Source organism: Chiloscyllium plagiosum, chromosome 29 (assembly GCF_004010195.1).
Source record: "Chiloscyllium plagiosum isolate BGI_BamShark_2017 chromosome 29, ASM401019v2, whole genome shotgun sequence".
NCBI classification, from domain to species: Eukaryota; Metazoa; Chordata; class Chondrichthyes; order Orectolobiformes; family Hemiscylliidae; genus Chiloscyllium; species Chiloscyllium plagiosum.
The window spans coordinates 9,356,557-9,380,894 of record NC_057738.1 but is presented as its reverse complement, the minus strand read 5'-3'; the positions used below and the strand labels follow the sequence as shown (position 1 = coordinate 9,380,894).

At 41.2% G+C, this 24,338-nt stretch overlaps 1 protein-coding gene across 2 annotated transcripts in view; it reads right to left on the bottom strand.

The window, feature by feature from the left end:
• Nucleotides 1-24,338, bottom strand: part of cap2 (cyclase associated actin cytoskeleton regulatory protein 2) — a 236,921-nt gene that overhangs the window by 113,083 nt on the left and 99,500 nt on the right. For both annotated transcript variants that reach the window (XM_043719122.1, XM_043719123.1), the window contains exon 4: nucleotides 4,661-4,738. In XM_043719122.1, the coding sequence (XP_043575057.1) occupies nucleotides 4,661-4,738 (78 nt within the window). The remainder of the gene's footprint in view (nucleotides 1-4,660; nucleotides 4,739-24,338) is intronic.

Genomic DNA, 24,338 nt, shown 5'->3' with positions numbered 1-24,338 from the left:
AGACAAGCAATTTTTCAATGTATAATTTCAGTTACGTCACACTGCAAATTTTTGCTATAAATTCTGTGTTACGATAGAGTCCTCCACTATCACCTGATGAAGGTGCGTCGCTCCGAAAGCTAGTGTGCTTCCAATTAAACCTGTTGGACTATAACCTGGTGTTGTGTGATTTTTAACTTTGTACACCCCAGTCCAACACCGGCATCTCCAAATCATGACCACCTTATGGTGAGCTGCCTTTTTGAACTGCCGCAGTCCACATGTAGTAGTTGACCCACAATGCCATTAGGGAGGGAATTGTTTATGTTTATTGCAGCTAATGAAGTTTTTTTTAAAGAAAGCTGTAGGACATATTGGCTCATATTATGATTAGCATCGGAATAGGTGCAACTAAAGTAACCTTGTTTAAAATTATCTATTTACCCCTCAGCAATTTTTCTGGTCAAGATTCTAAGTTTGGCCTGTCTATGAAATGCATCTATTGGAGACAACCAGGGAGAAATCCACTCAGCACAGGGGTACCACCATTTTTCTAAGTGTTACAAGTCCTCGGGGAAGGACAGGACTGGCAGCTTAATGTTCCAGGATACAAATGCTATAGAAAGGATAGAAAGGGAGGCAAGATAGGAGGGGGAGTGGCGTTTTTGATAAGGGAGATAGCATTACAGCTGTACTTAGGGAGGATATTCCCAGAAATACATCCAGGGAAGTTATTTGGGTTGAACTGAGAAATAAGAAAGAGATGGTCACCTTATTGAGATTGTATTATAGATCCCCTAATACTCAGCGGGAAATTGAGAAACAGATTTGTAAGGAGACTTCAGTTATCTGCAAGAATAATAGGGTGATTATAGTAGAGGATTTTAGCTTTCCAAACACTATGGCGGTCCCAAGTCTATGTTAAGGGTTTAGATGGAGAGGAATTTGTTAAGACTGTACAAGACAATTTTCTGATTCAGTATGTGAATGTACCTACTAGAGGAGGTGCAAAACCTGATCTACTCTTGGGAAATAAGGCAGGGCAGGTGACTGAAGTGTCAGTGGGGGAGCACTTTGGGGCCAGCGACCATAATTCCATTAGTTTTAGAATAGTGACGGAAAAGGATAGACCAGATCTAACAGTTGAAGTTCTAAATTGGAGGAAGGTTAATTTTGATGGTATTAGGCAAGAACATTCAAAAGCTGTTTGAGGGCAGATGTTCGCAGGTAAGGGATGACAGGAAAATGGGGAGCCTTCAGAAATTAGATAACAAGAGTCCAGAGACAGTATATTCTTGCTAAGGTAAAAAGAAAGGCTGGTAAGTGTAGGAAATGCTGGATTACTAGAGAAATTGGGGTTTAGTTAAGAAAAAGAAGGAAGCATGCATCAGGTATATACAGGAAAGATCAAGAGAATCATGAGAAGAGTATAACGGCAATAGGAGTATACTGAAAAGGGAAAAGGGGGGGGATAAAGGAGACATGAAATAGCTTTGGCAAATAGGGTTAAAGAGAATCCAAAGGGTGAAAAGGGTAACGAGGGAGCAAATACGGTCCCTCAAAGATCAGCAAGGTGGCCTTCGTGTGGAGCTGCAGGAGATGGGGGAGACACTAAACAAGTATTTTGCATCAGTGTTTACTGTGGAGAAGTACATAGAAGATATAAAACGTGGGGAAATAGATGGTGACATTTTGAAAAATGTCCATATTACAGAAGAAGAAGTGCTGGATGCCTTGAAACACATAAAGGTGGATAAATCCCCAGGATTGATCAGGTGTATCCTAGAACTCTGGAAAACTAGGGAAATGATTCTTGGGTCTCTTGCTGCGATATTTGTATCATCGATATTCACAGGTGAGAGGTGCCAGAAAATTGGAGGTTGGTTAACATGGTATCTTTATTTAAGAAAGGTGATAAGGATAAGCCAGGAAATATAGACCAGTGAGCCTGATGTCAGTGGTGGGCAAGTTTTTGGAGAGAATCCTGATACACAGGATTTACACAATTTGGAAAGGCAAGGACTGCTTAGGGATAGTCAATATGGCTTTGTGCGTGGGAAATCATGTTTCACGAACTTGATTGAGCTTTTTGAAAAAGTAACAAAGAGGATTGATGAGGGCAGAGAGGTGGACGTGATCTATATGGACTTCAGTAAGGCGTTCACAACAAGGTTCCTCATGGGAGACTGGTTAGCAAGGTTAGATCTCATGGAATACAGGGAGAACTAGCCATTTGGATACAGAACTGGCTCAAAGGTAGAAGACAGAGGGTGGTGGTGGAGGGTTGCTTTTCAGAATGGAGGCCTGTGACCAGTGGAGTGCCACAAGGATCGGTGCTGGGTCCTCTACTTTTTGTCATTTACATAAATGATTTGGGTGCAAGCATAAGAAAGTTGCAGATGACACCAAAATTGGAGGTGTAGTGGACAGCGAAGAGGGTTACCTCAGATTACAATAGGATCTGGACCAGATGGGGCAATGGGCTGAGAAGTGGCAGATGGAGTTTAATTCAGATAAATGTGAGGTGCTGCATTTTGGGAAAGCAAATCTTAGCAGGACTTATACACTTAATAGTAAGGTCCTAGGGAGTGTTGCTGAACAAAGAGAACTTGGAGTGCAGGTTCATAGCTCCTTGAAAGTGGAGTCGCAGATAGATAGGATAGTGAAGGTGGTGTATGGTATGCTTTCCTTTATTGGTCAGAGCATTGAATATAGGAGTTGGGAGGTCATGTTGCGGCTGTACAGGATATTGGTTAGGCCACTTTTGGGATATTGTGTGCAATTCTGATTGGAAGGATATTGTGAAACTTGAAAGGGCTCAGAATAGACTTACAAGGATGTTACCAGGATTGGACGATTTGAGCTATTTGGAGGTGCTGAATAGGCTGGGGCTGTTTTCCCTGGAGCGTCGAAAGCTGAGGTGACCTTAGAGATTTATAAAATCATGAGGGGCATGAGTCTTTTTTCCTGGGGAGGGGGAGTCCAGAACTAGAGGACCCAGGTTTAGGGTGTGAGGGGAAAGATATAAAAGGGAGCAAGGAGCAACTTTTTCATGCAGTAGGTAGTGCATGTGCGAAATGAGCTGCCAGAGGAAGTGTTGTAGGCTGGTATAATTGCAACATTTAAAAGGCATCTGGATGGGTATTTGAATAGAAAGGATTTAGAGGGATATGGGTTCTGGCAAATAGGACTAGATTAGGTTGGAAATATCTGGTCGGCATGGACGACTTGGACTGAAGAGTCTGCTTACATGCTGTACATCTCAATGACCCCTTTGTTTCAGGAGTTAAAGGACACAAAGGCACTTTTACAGCAACAGCAGTAAATTTAGTTTCAACAGGACTATGATGCTGGAACGGGTCTCGGTTCAAGCAGGACCAGGTCAGGCTGGGGGTGGTTATGTGAGGTGTAGGGTCAGGGTGTAAGGCTGGTGCTGATTCTAGCAATCGGGTATTGAGGATATAATTGGGAAGAGGGTACCAGTAGCTACTGTAATTCATAAGTAACTATTAAGCTTAAGTGAGTTGACACTCTGAATCCTTTGCCTTAAATGGACTCTTTCAGAGGGTTGTAAACACAGGGGAATTGCCCTCTGAGAAAAAGTTACATCCCATAGAGTCAATTCCAGTCTAAGCTGCCCCAATGATCCTCCAAGCATCGCAATACAGGTGTTAAAACAGCAGGAGGCTTTACTACATTGTCACTGCTGTGCATGAGTTTTAGTCTGCATACCTGGAATGCAAGGCACTATTTAAAATAACTTTTTTTTTTAGGGACGTGGGGGATTCTTTGCCTAGTCAATATTTATATAGATGAAGGAGCGGTGCTCCAAAAGCTAGTGCTTCCAATTAAACCTGATGGACTATAACCTGATGTTGTGTGATTTTTAACTATGTACACCCAGTCCAACACCAGCATCTCATTTGGGGTGGCACGGTGGATCAGTGATTAGCACTGCTACCTCATAGCACCAGGGACCCAGGTTCAAATCCGGCCTTGGGCAACTGTCTGTGTGGAGTTTGCACATTCTCCCAGTGTCTGCGTGGGTTTCCGCCGGTACTCCGGTTCCCTCCCACAGTCCAAAGATGTGCAGGTAAGGTGAATTCGCCATGCTAAATTGCCCATAGTGTTAGGTGCATTAGTCAGAGGGTTACTCTTCGGAGGGTCGGTATGGACTTGTTGGGCAGAAGGGCCTGTTTCCACAGTGTAGGGAATCTAAGTTAATCTCCAAATATTTATATAAGAACACTAAAACATTGCCTGGTTACTACCTCATTACTGTTTCTGGGATGCTGCTGAACAAAAACTGGCTGCAAAGTTTCCGACATTACATTACTGACTTGAATATACTTAATTGGATACAAAGCACTTTGCCAGGTCTGCAAGTTATTAAAGGTTGAAACAGATGCAAGTTCTTTTTCTGAATATCTAGGAGGAGATGGCAACCAATTAGAAAGCTTCAGGTGTCTCCCTTTTGGAATGTCTAGAGCAACCACTTTTCCTACTTCGTTGCCCCAACTGCTGGACTTTTCAACAGTCTATTATTGCACAGAATTCTTATTATTAAAGTGAAACATTCAACATGTTTAATTGTAGATATGTGCAGAGATTAGTTAATTGAGCTTGAAAGAATATCCTGTAAAAGACTTTGAACTTTCATCTTACACATACAGTTACTCACCTCCAAAGGATGCTGCCGTTTACAGGCCATCGCCAGGAAATCTCTCTGGGCTTCAAAGGCTGAACTAAATATTTCTGCCTGTTTGGGGAAAAAGAAAGTAAAAGCACAAGTCAAACAAAGAAAACAATAAAGCATAAAGCTAGCGGGCAATGAAAAGAAAAACAACAAGAACCAGGTTCTTTAAGCAATTTATATAAAGCAATCAAATGCTCCACAAGTTCATTTCAGAATTATAAAACAAAGTCATTGCACATCTGTCCCTTATATGTTAATCTTGATGAGACACAGATGGACACAAATATACAAGACACCACATATTGCAGTGAGATTTAAGAACCTGCATGAACAGCTGGGAATGTGAAAGCTCATCTTCCCTACTTAAAGCTATCAGCAGCAATACTCTGAAAGAATAAACCACCTTCATTCAGGTTCAAGGCTTACAATCATTTGCCTTTAACTAGTGAATTACAGTGTTCAATTTTGAGGAACCGTGCAGAGACTTTGTTTGCACAACAGCACTTGGCAGGGTTGTTAACAGATTTTCACAGATCAATTGAAACAATTTGCACAACATTCATAACTTGCAGTGTGGTTACCCTGCAAATTTTGCAAACAAACTTCCTACACTTCCTACTTAATACAAGAATGATAACATGACTAAAATTGCAATGATTAAAATCCTTACTGATCATCACTTTATAAACTCTCAAAAAAAGTGAAAACAAGGAGGTCAGGCAAAGCTGTCCTTTTAAAGTTTGTTATTCCTGCTAAGGAAATTTAGAAACTTAGTATAGTGTTGTCCAAGAGACGTTGTGGACTATGAACAGATGTTATAGTTGGTTACATCTTACACAACACAGATAAATGTTCTCCTTGTACGTGTTTACTTAAATTCCTTTCACTATTCAATATGAAACTTTGCACGCTTTCTTACATTCAATCTTGGAATTCTGATGAATTTATCAGATCCCACCTCCCAGTGCAGCTTCATAGTTGACATCCAACAGTTGGGAGCAGTACACTGACTTCAGAGTGATTGACTCATCACTAAATGCAATAGGTAAGTCTTTGCTCACCCCTCAGACCTGAGCTTCATGAGCCATGCCAGAATTTGCTCGTTTTTTTCAGACCTCCTTCCAACTCACACTGATAACGCACATATTTCCTACCCGTCCAATCCTGGCCCCTGCTCTCTATCAAGTTATATCTTGCTTGTCCTTTGCCATGATTTGAACTGTTCATTACTGGCTGGAATTGCTTTTGCTGGAGTAATAATTTGCTGGAATAATTTGGTCAAGCTGACCACGGTGACAGTTCCTGTCTCCGCGCAATGCTTCTGGTATTTCCATGAAGACTGCATTGTGCAGATTGTGCAGGTAATCAACATCAGAAGTCAAGGAAGTACAGCAGCCAAACCCATAAAATAAGACACTTCCATATTCTGCTCTTTATCTTAATATTTCATCAACAAATATTCATAGCTGATGCAAGCTTCCATTTTTCCAGCAATGACCTACATCCTGAGCAAAGTACCTGTACCCAATTTCTAGTGGCGAACTGCCTTCTGCTACCGTTCACTGGGACGGACATTACAAGGAGACAGAAATCCTGGGCTATAATGAGGTTAGGGGCTGAGGGGCCCTGACGGAGTGACACTTCGTTTGGGTTCCAACAGACTGGAAACAGTTACTTGTGGGAAACTCTACAGCAGAACAGTGGGTGGTGCTCAAAAAAGAAATCGGAAGAGTACAGGGATAATCCAGGGAATTACAGGCCAGTGAGTCTCACATCAATGGTTACAAAACTATTAGAGAAGATTCTAAACAAGAGAAATAATCTCCATTTGCAGAGGCAAAGTATAGTCAGCTGGCTTTGACAGAGGGTCATGCCTATCAAAATTGATTAAGCTTTTCAAGACGGTGATCAAGCGATGGATTTCAGCAAAGCATGATAAAGAAGATAAATGCACATGAGATCTATGGAAACTTGACAAGATTAATCCAAAATTGGCTTTGTGGTAAGAAATAGAGAGTGGAGAGAGAAGGCTGTTTGTGTGACCAAAGGAGTACACAGAATCAGTACTGGTTCCCTTACTGTTCGTGATGCATGCATACACATACACACATAAACACACGCACGCACACACAGACACACAGAACGTTGCGGGTGGGGGAGATGTTCAGCAAGTTTGCAGATGATGCAAAACTTGACCAAGTCCTTAATAGTGAGGAAGAAGTTCTTCGGTTACAGGAGGAAATGGACAGGTTGATCAGACGGGCAGTTCAAAGGCAGATGGAATTTAATCCTACTCAATGAATGGCAGGATACTAGCAAGTTTAGAGGAATACAGGGACATTGGGAAGCTTTTCAAATGATCTCTGAAAGCAGAACAATGGAGGGGAAGCGGGGGTGGTGGATAAGAGAACAATAGCTGAGTGTTTGTATCACCACACTATTAATCCAGAAAAGCAGTTCATGTTCTGTGGATCAGATTTCAATTCCAGCCACAGCAGATCATGGAATTTGAATTCAATAAAGATTATCTGGAATTAAGAATCTCGTGAAGACCATGAAACCATTGCCAATCGTCAGATGAATCCATGTGGCTCATTAGTGTCCTTCAGGGAAGGAAATTATTATCCTTACCTGGTTTGGCCTACATGTAGCTCCAGAGCAGCAGCAATGTTGACTCTCAACTGCTCTCCAAAATGAGCTAGTAAGCCATTGAATTGTATCAAACACGTCTCAACAAAGAAATGAAACTGAACAGACCACCTAGCATTGATCTCAGTACCAAAAGCAACAATGGCAAAACAGCCCTGTTGACACTGCAAAGTCCTCCTGGCTAAATCTGGGGCCTCATGCTGAAATTGGGAAAGTTCTATCACATATCAGCCTGACACAGTCATACTTACGGAATCATACCTTACAGTAATGTCTCAGATACCAATGTACCACTGACAAGACAGACTTAGCACAGGTGGTGGCCCAGTGGTATTCAGTCAGAAAGAAGTTGCCCTGGAAGTCCTCAACATTGACTAATTGATGTTTCATGGTTCCTGTTTAAACATAAATAAGGAAACCTCCTGCTGATTACCATTTACCATCCTCCCCTTGGCTAATGAATCAGTACTCCATGTTGAACAACGATTGGAGGAAGCACCAAGGGTCACAAGAATGCAAAGCATAGTCTGATTGGGGGATTTAAATGTTCACCATAGTGCTATACTGTGTACGCATCAGGTGGTGAGGGAAGCAACAAGAGGGAAAAATATACTTGACTACATCCTCACCACTCTGCCATCTGCAAATGCATCGATCCAAGACAGTGTCAGTAAGAGTCCACAGAAGAGTCCTTGTAGAGACAAAGTCCTGCCTTCGCATTGAGAATACCCTCCATCATGTTATCATGCTAAATGGGAAAGACTTCAAACAGTCCTAGCAAATCAAGACTGGGCATCCATGAGGAGTTGTGGCTATTAACAGCAGCAGAACTGTACTTCAACACAATCGACAACCTCATGGATTAACATATCCCAGACTCAACCACTACAATCAAGCCAAGGGATCAACCTTGGCACAGTAGAGTGCAGAAGAGCATGCCAGAAGCAGCACCAGGCACACCTGTGAACCTTGTGAAGCTACCAAATAGACCAAGATAAGTCATATCATAACCAATGGATCAGATCCAAGCTCTGCAGTCCTTCCACATCCAGTCGTGAATGGTAATAGACAACTGGACAACTCATACCCACATACCCCCATCCTCAATGATGGAAGAGCTCAATACATCAGTGCAAAACATAAGGCTGAAGAAACCACAGCAATCTTCAGCCAGAAGTGAGCCTCCTCCAGTGGACTCCAGCTATAACAGATACCAGTCTTCAACCAAATTGATTCACACCTCATAATATTAAGAAATGGTTAGAGGCACTGGATACTGGAAAGTCTATGGGCGCTGACAACATTCTGGCAATAGTACTAAAACTAGTGCTCCAGAACTTGCCACTCCCCCAACCACTCTGTTCATGTATAGTTACAACACTAATTTCTATCCAACAGTGTGGAAAATTGCCCAGGTATGTCCGTACACAAAAAGCAGGACAAATCCAACCCAGCCAATTACCACCCCATCTGTGTAGTCTTGATTATCAGTAAAACGATGGAAGGTGTCATCAACAGTGCTACAAAGTAGCACCTGCTAGGCAATAATCTGCTTAAGTACGCACAGTTTGGATCCCACCAGGACCACGCAGCTCCTCACCTCATTACAGCCTTGGTTCAAACATGGACAAAAGTGCTGAACTTCAGATGTGAGGTGAGAGTAGCAGCACTGATGAAGGCCACATTTGATTGAATGTGACATCAAGGAGCCCTAGCAAAACTGGAATTAATGGGTGTTGGGGCAAACTCTCCACTGATTAGAGACATGATATAGCAGTGCCAATGTTGGACTCCGGTAGACAAAGTCAGAAGTCCGTTGTTGAAACTTTATTGCTGGAACAGCACAGCAGGTCAGGCAGCATCCAGGGAACAGGAGATTCGACGTTTCGGGCACAGGCCCTTCTTCAGGAATGACGCAGTAGGTTGAAATCTTCGAGGAGAAAGTGAGGTCTGCAGATGCTGGAGATCAAAGTTGAAACTTTATTGCTGGAACAGCACAGCAGGTCAGGCAGCATCCAGGGAACAGGAGATTCGACGTTTCGGGCACAGGCCCTTCTTCAGGAATGAGAAGTCCCACTTCATCTGATGAAGGAGCAGTGCTCCGAAAGCTTGTAATTTCAAATAAATCTGATAGACTGTAACCTGGTGTTGTGTGATCTCTGATTTGAGTCATACCTGACATGTTGGAAGATAGTTGTAATTGTTGAAAGTCAGTCATTTCAGTTCCAGGACATCTCTGCAGGAGACCCTTAGGATGGTTTCAGATGTAAACTCATCTTCAGTAGCTTCATTAATTACCTTAACCCCATCATAAGGTGAGAAATGGGCATGTTTGCTGATGAATGCACAATGGTCAGCACCATTCTTGACTCCTCAGATACTGAAGCAGCCCATTTCCAAATGCAACAATATCTGGTCAATACCTAGGCTTGGGCTAACAAGAGGCAAGTAACATTTGCAGCACAAAAATTCCAGACAATGTCTGTTATTGAAAATGGTCAATTGATCCATCGCCCCTTGACAGTCAATGACGTTACCATCACTGAAATCTCACTATCAACATCCTGGGGGTTACAGTTAACCTGAAACTCAACTGGATTTACCAAATTTTACCAATGGCTACAAAAGCAGATCAGAGGGTAGGAATCCTGCAGCAGGTGACTCATCTCCTGACCTCCCAAAGCCTGTCCACAATTAAATGAGGCACAGGTCAAGATTGTGAAAGAATATTCCCCACTTGCCTGGATGGGTGCAGTTCCTTCATCTGGATTCTAAAGTCGCCATCTTGCACCCTTGAAAGGACATTTAAAGTGAGGTCTAGGTTTTTCAATCACCTGTTGCCTTTCTGTTGATGCTGAGCACAAATGACTAAGGGAAGGGTGCAGGTGGTTGTGCATTTCTGGCAGTCAGTGTTCTGCTGGACCTGGCTTTCCATGATAGCCATGAACCTGTCTACTAAGACATACAGATGTATTTGTGCCAAGGCCAGCATCGTACTGTTCATAGTTGTGGGCTTCTTAATCTTTTATCTAATTTCTCATGTATCTGACAAATCTGCCTGCTGTTCCTGTGTCTGTGCATTTGGATAAAGTTAAAAATCACACAACACCAGGTTATAGTCCAACAGGTTTAATTGGAAGCACACTAGCTTTCGGAGCGTCGCTCCTTCATCAGGTGGTAGTGGAGGGCTCAATCCTAACATACAGAATTTATAGCAAAAATTTACAGTGTGATGTCACTGAAATTATACATTGAAAAACTGATTGTCTGTTAAGCCTTTCATCTGTTAGAATACCGTGATAGTTTCACTTCTTTCATGTGTAAATCATAAAACCTTTTTTTAAAAAGTTGCATTCTCGGGTTAGCTGTTAACAATGGTGATAGCCAGACAATATGTTGAAGGTGTTGGTCCCCTGTATTCTCTGTCTATGCCATGATGTTTACATTGATTCTAATCTAAAAAGTGACATAACGGAGTTTTACATGAATTCATGCCGTTTTTGAGCAAAGTACAATGTAACCCTGATTTTTAACTTTGTACACCCCAGTCCAACAATGGCATCTCCAAATCATTTGGATAAAATTATTAATTGCTGAGACTGTGGCATCTTCTTCTGTCTGGGCCTGAGCCTGGTCTCCAGCAGTCCTCAGAATAAGAGGGAAAAGCTCCCAGGTCACCGACAATCAAGTGAGAGGCATACCAGTTTTGTGCTCTCGAACTAATCTATTGAGTTCATATTGGGGGAATTGTCTGAGCTGGTAGAAGATACAGAATTAAGACCTTCAGTGCATCCTTACCTGCGGCTGCTTCCTCAAAGGTAGAGGATGAGTTGATAGGGTGACGGGCTGGCCTCTTTGGGATTGAGGCTGAATGGATGCTGTTGGTGTCTGCATAAGAGAAGCCATTAGTTGTGCAACAAGGTAGACATATAAGAATATGTTAACGCTGATAAGCACTGGGACAGCTTTGATAGTTGCCATGACATGAGGGTCTCTGTGCCCTAGATGGTTGGTCTTGATACTCTTCAGCCATCTCCAGAGTCTTCTTACAACCCTCTCTGGCCAGTTTGGAGTCATTTTCTCCTTCAATGAGACAAAAGGAGGGATTGAGTGAGATGAAAGTGGAAGGAAGAACTGTTAGTGGTGGTGCAAAATTAGGAGAAGTGGCGAGATGTCCCCAGCAAGTAAACAAGAAGCACAGAATGCAGGAATGAATACTACTTTAGAAGGATAAGAGACTGGAGACATTGCATGTAGTATTGAGAGCTGTAAACCATTTGTTGATGAGGTTGCTGTGCAGTGACAGAATTAGAGTGAGTGTGAGGAGACAGAGAGAAGACTTCAGGCATCTACCTCGGGACTCCAGAAGATCACTGACCACCTTCTTGTACAGTTGGTCTTTCATTCAGATTAAGAAACTGCACTGACCTGGGCTGCTAACTTAGTCCAGGCTAGATGTGTCTGGTGGAGTGGCTTTCTTTGCCAGTTCATCAGAAAGAAGATGGTCAACCTCTCCACCAGTCCAGTGGCATCTCCAAGGCTCTATTTGTGAAAGAAGTTTCCAGCCTCCCTTTCTGGGACATTTTCAACACAATAACAGTTAAGCCAGATCCTGGTTTGCAGCATTTTAAGTGGTACACAGCTGAGGTGTAAATATAGTGCCAGCAGCATGAACCCCAGAAGATCCTAGAAGTGGCAAACACTTCGCCACTATTGCTGCATGATTGCACGAGATGGGGGCTGTAAAATCCATAATTAATGGTGTAAGATTGGAAAATACTCAAGAAAAGTCACTGAGAGCCATAACAGGGTACCTGCCATGAAACCCCCAAAAGTAACACTTAGCCTGCCTAAAAATAGGAAAGTTCTGACCACAGCCTTGGTTTAACATCTCATCCAAAAGACAAGTATTTTACTTAGATGTGACCATACTGACTTTCAAAAGCATCAAACTTTCAGGCAGATTCATCCTCTCAATTTTTTTGCAACATTGGACACCGAGCTAATCAATGCATTACAGAAAAAGATGCTTCCTGAACATTGTAGAATAGAAAGTTACATGGCAAGGTAATGAGGTAAATGCTTTTAAGATGCATGGATCTGCTCACTTTACTTCTGTAAAAATTATCAGTGGTGATACAAAAAATGCCCATGTAACAGACAATTAAATTACGTATTAACAGCTAACCATGAAAAATAGCTAAAGAGTCCTGTGGGCAAAGCTGACCAAGTAGCGAGACATTCAAGTATTTGCTGAGGAATCAAAACCTGCTATTTTAGCCTTGTCGAGGCCACATTTAGTATACTATGTATCATTTGTTCCACATTCAATGGCATACTGATGTATCGGAAAGCATTTGGAGAATGAAGACTCAACTGCCATTGATAGTTAAGGCTATATGACTTCCTATATTAAAAAAGGAGAGCTGGAATGAATGTCTAGTTAAGAAGAGACTTTAAGGTTACAAGAATGTACAGAAAGATGATCACTTACTTTTGGCTTCAATTCTTCTGGGACCATTAAAGGCATGCAGCTGGTCAAGCATCAATACGGTCTTGTGTAAGTACAGAAGTTAACAGCAGTAGTTCTGAATTTTTTTGTTAAAGGCCTCCGTTACAAATCATTTAACAATTATTGACCACCTGTCCCTACACACCCCAAACTACACATGACATACAATGTTGAAAGTGCAACATATAATTTTCTTAAAATAATACTTTTGGGAAAGCTGTTATTTACTGACAGGCATTGGTAAGGTGGTCATGTATGTTTCTAACTGCAGAGTCTCTCTATTATGTTTCCAACTAACCTGCTCAGAGATGTTATTACAATGAACTTAAACTCAGGCCTCCCAGCTCCGAGGTAGGAACACAACCACAATGCTACAAGAACACCTTGCAGAATCTGTATATTCTTGCCAAGAGCCCAGAGGGGACAGGAGCATGGGGAAGAAGAGGAGCCTGGAAACTAAACACGGGTGAACTGGGACAGCAGAAGCATTTTCACTCATTTACTCTTAACTAAGTACCTTAGATGTTCTCCATCTGTAAATTTGAGGCCTACCCTGTTTTACAGCTCATAAGGAAATATTTTCATGGCTGTTTGTAGCTTTCATATAATTTAAGTCAATTTCATGTCCCTTCCTCATACCAGTCTTTTCCAAATATTTATCCATTTCCATTTTAAATTCTAGTTTCACATAAGTAACAACACAGCATATTAAAAACAAAATTAGTTGATTCCTTCAAAGATCTTAAAGTTATGCCACTCCTAGTAACAACAAAGGCATATTTCCCTAATCCAGTGGTTTTCAACCAGTGTGCCACAAACAAAGTGAGAAGTGCAACTTGAAGTTTTTGGGAAGCAGACCCACTTTATTTGAGCACTGATGTTGCTCCTGTGCTTCCAATCTCCTCTGGAGCCTTGGTACATATTATTGAAGGCAGTATCTGCTGACACCAGGCAAATTAAACAACTTCATATGAACAAGCTTTCAGAGTTGTGCATATGCAGACCTCTGATACCATTCATGCATGGTGATTTGGAATCATGCATGTATTACATTTGGCACTGTGTATGTGCAGGAGAAGGTAAATCTACTCAGTTATGTAGTCTGCTTGCACATGTTCAGGACCAAACAAACATTCTGTATGAGCAAACATAATAATGGCTTATCTTATTTCTAAAATGCAAAGTAACTGAAGGAACTGAGGGAAGAGGTGCAGTTGAAACAGCTATTGATCTGACCTACCTGCCAAGACACTTGCCACTTATGACAACATATCCTGCAAGTTAGCATTTTCAACAATGACATACATAAAAAAAACGGGAGGGGGCATGTGTCAGAGTAATATTTGCAGGTGGCCCTCTAATCAAATCTTCCCTGGATCAAAAGACTCTGTACAAATTGGAAGGCTCATATTTCCCACTAACTGGTAACTTGCAATTTACTCTACTTTGCATTTTGCTCAATCCATTGTTCGTGGATAATTAGAAATAGTTGAGTTGAGCAGATTTTGAAAACATGTCTGTGCTCGCAATTAAAGATAGTGTAATTTTGCCAATGGATTTGAAACATATGATCCTTTTTAGCTTGTATGCACTATGTTGTAAACCTCTTGTAAGGCCATAACCATAGTTAATGCAAGTAAATATGACATTTATGAGTAATCAATCCAGCTGAAAAAAGTGTGTTTCCTGATCTCTAAGCCACCATTGAAGGCACATCACCCTAATCCACTGGTTTTCAACCAATGTGCCACAACAAAGTTCAAGTCCCACCTGCTCCAGATATATGTAATAACATTTCTGAACAGGTTGGATTAGGAAACACAATGGACAGATTCTGCAGTGAGAAATATGCATGACCACATCACGGATACCTGCAAGTAAACAACAGCTTTTCTAAAAGGATTATATAAAAAAAAAGATATGCTGCACTTTTATCATTATATGTCACGAGTAGATTAGGTGTGGGAGGGAGAGGTATGGAAATTATTGTATTGATGTATAAAGTATGTCTTGATACTGCAAAGTTTGGGAACAACTGTCCTAATTAACAGATTTAAATCCTTCATAATTTTCAACATTTCCATTAGCACCAATCTTAACTGTTTCTATTCTAATGACAAAAACAACCCTAGATTCCCTGGTCTCTCCTCATAGGCAAATCCTCTCATTCACTCTTATATTGAAAGAGATTGTATTCTATTAAAATGTTACTATCTTGTATGTTTACCTAGTTGCTTATTTCTATGGAGATTGTGCCAGTTTGGCTACAGTCAACAAGCTACTTTGTTTTCACTAGTCGAAATCATAATTTTTCATGTTAATACACTTATGAGGTGGGGTTTCAATTCTCACCAGGGAAAAAAATAGTTAATTTCTCTATCAGTATCTGATTGAGAGGTTTGTGCAAAATTATCAGGTAAGTTCTTCACAAAAGAGTTCTATTTCCTACCAGGAATCAGATATTGACATAGAAATTAAACACTTTGACCACTGGATTTTACAGGATTATCCAAGACCACTAATGACAAAACCACTTCAGTTTCCCAGCTCCCCAAATTTATAATTCCCAGTCACTTCCACAAATGAATTCTAACACCCTCCCCTAAACAAAAATCAGGGCAAGTTCAGTATTTTTGACAGTTTCTATATATAAAAAAAACTGCTCCCAGTGGGAGAGGGATTGGAAACCATAACATTTGGATTTAAAAATGAATGAGAAAAAAAATCTTCAAAGAGCAAGTTGTGATTTGGGATGGGAAACCTGAAAGAGTGGTGGAAGAAGGTTCAACAGTAATTCAAACTATTTGGGTACGTAATTACAAGGACATATTTAAAGGGCTATCTCTGCCGAAGATCTGGGACAAGTATGATAAGCACACAGGCTTTCATCGGCATTGTAGCATTCTACGGTTCTAGGAAGTGGATTAAATCTAACCATAAAGTGCAATCCAACCATCCCACGTGTAGTGGACAGCGAAGAGGGTTACCTCAGATTACAACAGGATCTTGATTAGATAGGCCAATGGGCTGAGAAGTGGCAGATGGAGTTTAATTCACATAAATGTGAGGTGCTGCATTTTGGGAAAGCAAATCTTAGCAGGATTTATACACTTAATGGTAAGGTCCTAGGGAGTGTTGCTGAACGAAGAGACCTTGGAGTGCAGGTTCATAATTCCTTGAAAGTGGAGTCACAGGTAGATAGATAGTGAAGGTGGTGTATGGTATGCTTTCCTTTATTGGTCAGAGTATTGAGTACAGGAGTTGGGAGGTCATGTTGCGGTTGTACAGGACATTGGTTAGGCCATTGTTGGAATATTGCATGCAATTCTGGTCTCCTTCCTTTCGGAAAGATGTTGTGAAACTTGAAAGGGTTCAGAAAAGATTTACAAGGTTGTTGCCAGGGTTGGAGGGTTTGAGTTATAGGGAGAGGCTGAACTGGTTGGGGCTGTTTTCCCTGGAGCGTCGGAGGCTGAGGGGTGACCTTTAGATTTTATAAAATTATAAGGCGCATGGATAGGATAAATAGACAAAGTATTTTTTCCTGGAGAGGGGGAGTCCAGAACTACAGGGTTTAGGGTGAGAGGGGAAAGATATAAAAGAGACCTAAGGGGCAACTTTTTCACACAGAGGTTGGTACGTGTATGGAATGAGCTGCCAGAGGAAGTGGTGGAGGTGGTGCAATTGCAACACTTAAAAGGCATTTGGATGGGCATATGAATAGGAAACGTTTGGAGGGATATGGGCCGGGTGCTGGCAGGTGGGACTAGATTGGGTTGGGATATCTGGTTGGCATGGAAAGATTGGACCGAAGGTTCTGTTTCCATGCTGTACATCTCTATGCACTGTAATTGAACCCCAAAAGAATCCTATACTGTTTAGTGGTTAAGCTGTTGAACAATCTTAATGTACAGCTGTAATTTATAAATTCAGCATAATTAGGGTAATTTGAGTAATTCACTTTCTCCTGTTCTCTTTGTTATATAACTGTAGAATAGCCTGACATTTTATGCTTAAAGATGGAGAAGGAGATCCAAGATGGCGTCGACTCAGCAAGTCTGAGTCTATAGTGCTCCTCCCAAGACCTGGGCAAAGTGGGCCTCCTGCCTCTACCATACTTACCAAATCATTTAAAATAGTTTTTACTTAATGTAATTAGTTGCTCAGTACTAAATTTAAACAGTCTAGTCTCCTGTAAAAATTACTGGGGGAAAGGAGCCCGCAGTTCTCAGCAGACAGGAGCCCCTCCCCCACCCTCCCCAGCTGATACCCCGGGAGACTTACCTACGGTGGCGAGTCTCGTGGAAATAATCTCTAAACTCGATGCAAAGATCGACGCCTTCATCGAAGAGTCCCGGAGCAGATGGAATTCACTCTTGGCTGCGCTACAAAAGCACGACCGAGACATCGAGGAAATCGAGCACCGAGTCGGAGGGACGGAGCTAAAGGCCGCGTCCTCCGAGACTATAGCAGAATCGGACGTGGATCGGGTCTGCACTCTCAAACAGTAAGTCCGGACCTTAGAGAATCACATTGACGACCTCGAGAATCGAGGTCATCGAAAAAATATTTATTTGCTGGGCCTTCCCGAACGGGAAGAAGAAGGCCAGCTTACAGTGTTCCTCGAGCAGTGGCTTCCACAGCTGTTAAATCTGGAGGCTGGATCAGGCCAGATAAGGGTGGAATGGGCCTACGGGTTGCAGTGCACAGGCCCGGCTCGAACCAGCTCCCCCGCCCGGTCCTGTTCCGGCTGCAGAGCTACAAGGAGAGGCAGATGCTCTTGGAAGTTTCCAGAAATCTTGGGAAAGATCCCCAAACCATGATTTATAAAGGATCCAAGATTATGTTATTTCAGGACTTTTCCCCAGCTTTGGTCTGAAAGAGGAAGGCGTTTGATGAAGCGAAGAAGCGTTTAAGGGACTTAAACATTCAGTACTCATTGCGTTACCCAGCTACGCTACGCTTCAGCCATGAAGGGTCCGTGTATAACTTCGGATCACCGGAGAAGGCCAAGGAATTTTTGGACTCTCTTAGATGACTGATGTTGTTTTACCCTCCTCCCACACCGGTTTACCCCCTTTTATTTCCTTTCATTACCTTACTGTTTAATATTATCTCCGGGGGGTGGGAGAGGAGTTTATTTATGTATTCTTCACTCAGCGATTTTCTCCTCTTTTTTTTTAATATATATATAGGCCAGGGGGTCTAGTTAGTGTAGGTAGGGAGGAGGTGGTTACCTTATCCTATTTTATCTCTGTCCTTAGGAGCGAGTTTGTTTTCCCCTGTTATTTTGTATTACTATATTTAATTATTTGTTGAGACTGTAATTTTATAGTAATATATGTTCACACATGGTATTAACATTACCAAATATATCGAGGTATTGGTGTGGGTGGGGGGCGTGGGGGTAGGGTTCTCATTGTTAATTATAGCTCAATAGTATATTTGAATTCTCTTTATCCTATCGTGGGGTGCCTGGGTGGGGTCAAGGGTGGGGCACTGGTTGGGAGAGGTTATGGTGGGCTTTTGGAAAGAAAGTGATGCCCAATGGGAACAAGGGGGAAAATCTTCATTTAAATACGTTTTATATTTTTTTATTTAGAAATAGTTTTTATTATATTGATCTGAGTGTATTAAAGAGCCTTTATTTTTGTGAATTTTATATGCTCTATGCTCGGAATGTTTTGGATAGGGTTTCTTCTCCCGAGGGGTCTCAGACTTGCCCAGTGATTATGGTTCGATTATGGTTCAGTCGATTAAATGGTACACTTGGTATGTCACGGGGAGTAATTCACCAATCAAAAGGAAGAAAATATTGTCAAACCTCAAGGAAGAAAGGGTTAATATAGCTCTCCTATAGGAGACACACTTATTGGATAAAGAACACCTGAAATTACAACAAGGAAGAGATTATTTTCCATTCTCTCTTTCTGTGCAAGGAAAAATATTTTGGTAAACTGGGTGGCTGAGGGCCCTCATGGACTTTCGAATTGGCACAGAATAATTATGGAATATATTCCCCCTGACTTCCTTACAAATATGGTGCACCAAAAAAACTGAATTTATCCATAAAATATGGCAGCCCTTCTTGAATTACACAAACAGATATTTCGGTCATCCTAACAAGGGCTTTTATTTAATTGAGAGGGTGAACCTGGCTGGTTCGAGGCCCCTTGGGAGAGGAATCCCACATGAATACGGGTTTTGTTATGATCTGATGTTAACACATTCCGAGCATGTATATCACTACTCAATTTCTGTGTTATCCATCTTTTTTTTTTCTCTTGAATAACGTAAGAGATTTAATCATACACTCTGGTTAGTTGTAGGTTAGATGAGTAGTTAGCTGAAAAATGTGTTGTTGGAAAAGCGCAGCAGGTCAGGCAGCATCCAAGGAGCAGAAGAATCGACGTTTCGGGCATAAGCCCTTCTTCAGGAATGGGGATTATGCAGCATCTCCAGCATTTGCAGTCCTCACTTTCTCCTAGATGAGTAGTTAGTTGAGTTTTGTCTTTTTTTCTGTTTGATAGATTTTGGTTATTATTTATTTAAGATTTAATTGTATATTAAATGTTTATACTTGGGTTTTTTTAGTTTTCTTTTGTAAACGTGTAAAAACATGTTAAATTTTCAATAAAAATATCTATAAAAGAAGATGGAGAAGACGTGCAGCATTTAGGTGTACATCATATTTAAAATATACGTTAGACTGGTATTAGAACACTGCATGCAACATTGTCTATTCCATTAAAAGAACTGCATTTGACTCAATGAAGTGGAACAGTTTAAAAAAGAGAGAAACAGCAGAAAGGAGGAATTGCATTGGAACAGGTTAAACGATCTAATTGAGATTTTCAAAGTTGCTTTCTTGGCAATTTAAAGAATAAGCGGTGCAGTGGCAGTGTCCCTACCTCTGGGCCAGAAAGTTCAGGTTTGAGTTCCACTCACCACAGGTTGATAAACTTATAGATAGACTCCATCCTAGTGTCTAAAACCTGAGCTAGAAGGTTCATATTTGGACGTTGTCACCATATTAGGTAACATCTTCAGAGAGCCACCGGACGAAACATTGCTAATGATTCCTGTTTTCTATTTATTAGACAGATTTAATAAATAGAAAGCAGGAATCATCAGAAATGCTTCATCCGGAGGCTCACTGAAGATGTTACCCAGTATGGTAACGAAACATCTGAACATGAATCTTCCAGCTCACCGATCAAACCTACATCCAAAACCTCAACCTGAGCTACAAATCTTTTCAAAACACGCTGTCTTAAGAGATTACTATTGATGTGGTAGAAGCTTGCTTGTTACTTATCAAACATTTCATAGATTCAGAGAGATTTGATCAAACTGAAAAGTAGCAAGAAGAATGTTTAACCTATTTATTGGAGTTCTTTGAAGGAATGACCTGTGTGTGGATCAAAGGAAGCCTGCGGATGTCCTTTACCTGGATTTCCAGAAGACACTTGATAAGATGCCACAGAGATTACCAACAAAATAAAAGGTCATGGTGTCGAGGTTAACTTAATAGCATTGTTAGACGATTGGCTGGCTGGTAAACATTGTCTAATTGGCAGGACGTGACAAGTGGAGTCCCAATGGGGCCTTTGCTGAAGCCTCAATTTTTAATAATAATTGACATGACTGACTTAGATGAAGGGAATGAAGGCATTGTTGCTAAATTTACAAATGCTAAGATGGTAGGTAATTATGTTAAGAAGAAAACTTAAAACACACAGCAGAAAGACACAGATTGACGTGAGTGGACAAAAGTCTGGCAGATGGTGTATGACTAGATTCCCTACAGTGTGGAAACAGGCCCTTCAGCCCAACAAGTCCACACCGACCCTCTGAAGAGTAACCCACCCAGACCCATTTCCCTTTAACTAGTGCACCTAACACTATGGACAATTTAGCATGACCAATTTACCTGACCTGCACATTTCTGGACTGTGGGAGGAAACCAGAACACTGGAGGACATCCACGCAGACATGGGGAGAATGTGCAAACTCCACATAGAAAGTCACCCGAGGCTGGAATCAAACCCAGGTCCCTGGCACTGTGAGGCAACAATACTAACCACTAAACCACCATGCCACCCACCATGTAGGAAAAATAAAGTTGTCCGGTCTGGCAGGGAGAATGAAAAAGTACAGTCTAACTTAAATAGAGAATATATGAAGAATTCTCAGGTACAGAGGGAATTAAGTGTTCAGATGCATGAGGCACAAAAAGTCATAGGGATAGGTACAGCATGTAATCAAGACGACTAATAGGTCGCTATCATTTATTGCAAGATGACATTGGTGAGTCCTCATGTCAAACACTGTGCACACTTTTGGTCTCCTTATTTATGGAAGGATATAAATGTATTGCAGATTTACTAGAATGATACCTTGAATGATTGGGTTGTCTTATGAGGGTAGGGTGGGCTGGCTTGGCTCATTTCCATTGGATTGAGAAGAGTGAAGGGTGACTTGATTCAAGTGTATAAGATCCTGAACAGTCTTGACAAAATGGATATGTAAAGGATGTTTCCTTTTGTGGTTCCAAAGTAGGGGCCAATTTGGAGGTTACTCTTTCTGGCTAGGAATGAAGAGAAATGTTTTCTGAGAGTTGAGAGATTTTGGAACACTGTGCCTCAGAAAAGGATGGAGACAGGGAAATTGAATATTTTTAAACACACAGGTGGATAGATCCTTGTTCAGCAAGGGAATAAATAGTGTTCAAGGGTAGATGGGAATGTGAAATTCAAAATACGCAGATCAGTCATGATCTTACTGAATAGCGGAACAGGCTGAATGGTCTGTTTCCTTCTGCTCCTATTTAGTATGTTCATACACTTTTGTAGCTAAGATGGTAGCACTTACAGCTTAGAACTGGAAGGTTTAGGTTGAAGACCTGCTGCAGAAAGTTGGGAACTAAAGTCAGGTTGACACTCCAGCACAGTAAGAACAGTGCTACGCTATTAAAGTCTGTCCTCTAAATTAGGCATCCTAGAAGAACATAAAACAATCCAGTTGTATTATTTCAATACAACCACTCAACAGGTATTGCGACTTCCTTGGATCAGCATACTCCAACATGTGAGTGAAAATCTTTGTGTTATATGCTTGCTCTGCTATGGAAACATGCTGAGACTGCAGGAGGTGGAAATACAGGTGGAGTGCCTCGACTTAGCACAGTATTTTTAAGACATGAAATCAGAAAATTTCTTACTCAGTCAGGTGGCATTAGCAAGGGAGTAAAACTTAATAATTCAGGTTGATGACCTTTCATCAGGATGGCAAAATTTAAGAAAAAAAACAGAGGGAGGAAAAGAAAATGTCTGTGATAAGATGGAAGACAGGAGAGATAAAAGAACAAATAGGTTGGGGTTAAAGGCCAAAGGGAGTTGTGATGAGATAATTAGAGATAAACAGCTGAGTCTAGAGCAGGAGTGAATGGTAGAAGGATAAACAACTGTGCTCTGAAAATAAAACAAGAGAAAAGTGATTTGAAATCTGAAGACAATAAGGAAATAAAATGGAGGCAGAGATTGTGGTACAAAATTGTTGCTTTTAATGTTGAGTCTGGAAGGCTGTAAAGCACATTTTAAAGTGACAGGAGAGAGATTTCAAAAATACATGAGAGGCAATTTTTTTTTACATAGGTGGTTTATGTGTGGATTGAATTTCCAGAGGAAGTGGTAGATGTGTGTACAATTACGTTTACAAGGTATTTGAATAAGTACATGGATAGGAAAGTTTTGAAGGGATATGGGCTAGGGGCAGGCAAGTGGGATTAGTTAAGTTTGGTATTATAGTTGGGCATGGACTGGTTGGACAGAAGGTCTGTTTCCATTCTGTATGACTCTGACTCTATGTGGTGTGTTCCTTGAGCTTAATTAGAAAATTGTAGGAGAGTGAGTAGGTAGAGTCCAGTGTGGCAGCAGGTTGGAGAATTAAAAAACTGAAGATATCCTGAAGTATCATCTTGGACTCAAAATATTAACTCTTGTTTTTCTCTGCACAAATACTGTCATACCTGCTGAGTTTCTCCAGCACTTCCCATTTTTATTTCAGATTTTCAGCTTCTGCAGTATTTTGTTTTTACTGGAGAATTAAATGACAGGAGACTGGAAACTTGAGGTCATGCTTGGAGTCAACAGAGGTAAAATGTAGGCATCCATTTGATATTTGGCTTCCCCAACATACATAAGACCACTGTGAGTAGTAAAACATTATTTTTAACTAACCCACTCAGACATATGACACTTGGCAGATGGAACTTGAACTCAGACCTCCTGGTACAGAAGTAGGGCATTACCACTACACCATAAAAGTCATTGTGAAAACAGTATGATAAATGATAGTCGTTGAGAGCATGGTGCTGGAAAAGCACAGCAGGTCAGGCAGCATCCGAGGAGCAGAAGAATTGACGTTTGGGCATAAGCCCTTCATCAGGAATCATGTATTTTTGAAATCTCTCTCCTACAGCCTTCCAGACTCAACACTGAAAGCAACAATTCCTGGTTCCAGATGAAGATCTTATGCTTGAAACGTCGATTCTCCTGCTCCTTGGGTGCTGCCTGACCTGCAGTGCTTTTCCAGCAGCACACTCTCGACTCTGATCTCCAGCATCTGCAGTCCTCACTTATCCTCCTCCTTGCTAAATTGATAGACATATACATAAATCATTTTGACTGAGGAACTCCTCCCAGGGTGAATCAGGAAGTGTTGAAAACATGTCATCTGCAATATGTTTGCTTTTGTTTTTATTTTAAAGAGGTAACTACTGACCAAATCCAGGGGTATAATTATAACTACAAGCTAATACACAGTAATGTCGAGTTTTACTGATTTAAGTTAGTAAAAGGCAATTCCATTAGAAAGACAATATTGAGAAAAGCTCTCGAACTACTTAAGTCTGCCAAATTTAATTGGGCTAATTCCTACACTTCATCAGGTACCATATTTTACAACATTGATGATCATGATTCTCCATCTTTCAAGGTACTTGATAATACCTGCTCTGCTTCTTAATTACTTGTTGTATTGCTGCCATTGTCTTCATCTTGTTCTGCTCCCATACTGTTGCCCAGGACCCGATCCTTTAGTGTTTCTCCTCTGAAGTACATGTCCAAGGAATAGCAGATTTTATACTTAGGCCTGATGAATAAGCCTTAACTGATAATAGCACTCACTAAACCATTCTTTATGAACATATCTGCACTAATTTTCCATTTATCCATGATGCAAACTAGTTCCTTTGCAATCAGAAACAGAAAGAATATAAAATGTTTGAAAGTGGCTACAATAAATGCGTTCAAACTGAAAAGCTTACATGGCCAACGTCAAAATGTTGTCTGATAATTGGAGTGAGTCCTCACCTACCACCCCACCAACCTCCATATACAGCGTATCGTCCACCGTCATTTCCGCCACCTCCAAACGGACCCCACCACCAGGGATATATTTCTCTCTCCTCCCCTATCAGCGTTCCGAAAAGACCATTCCCTC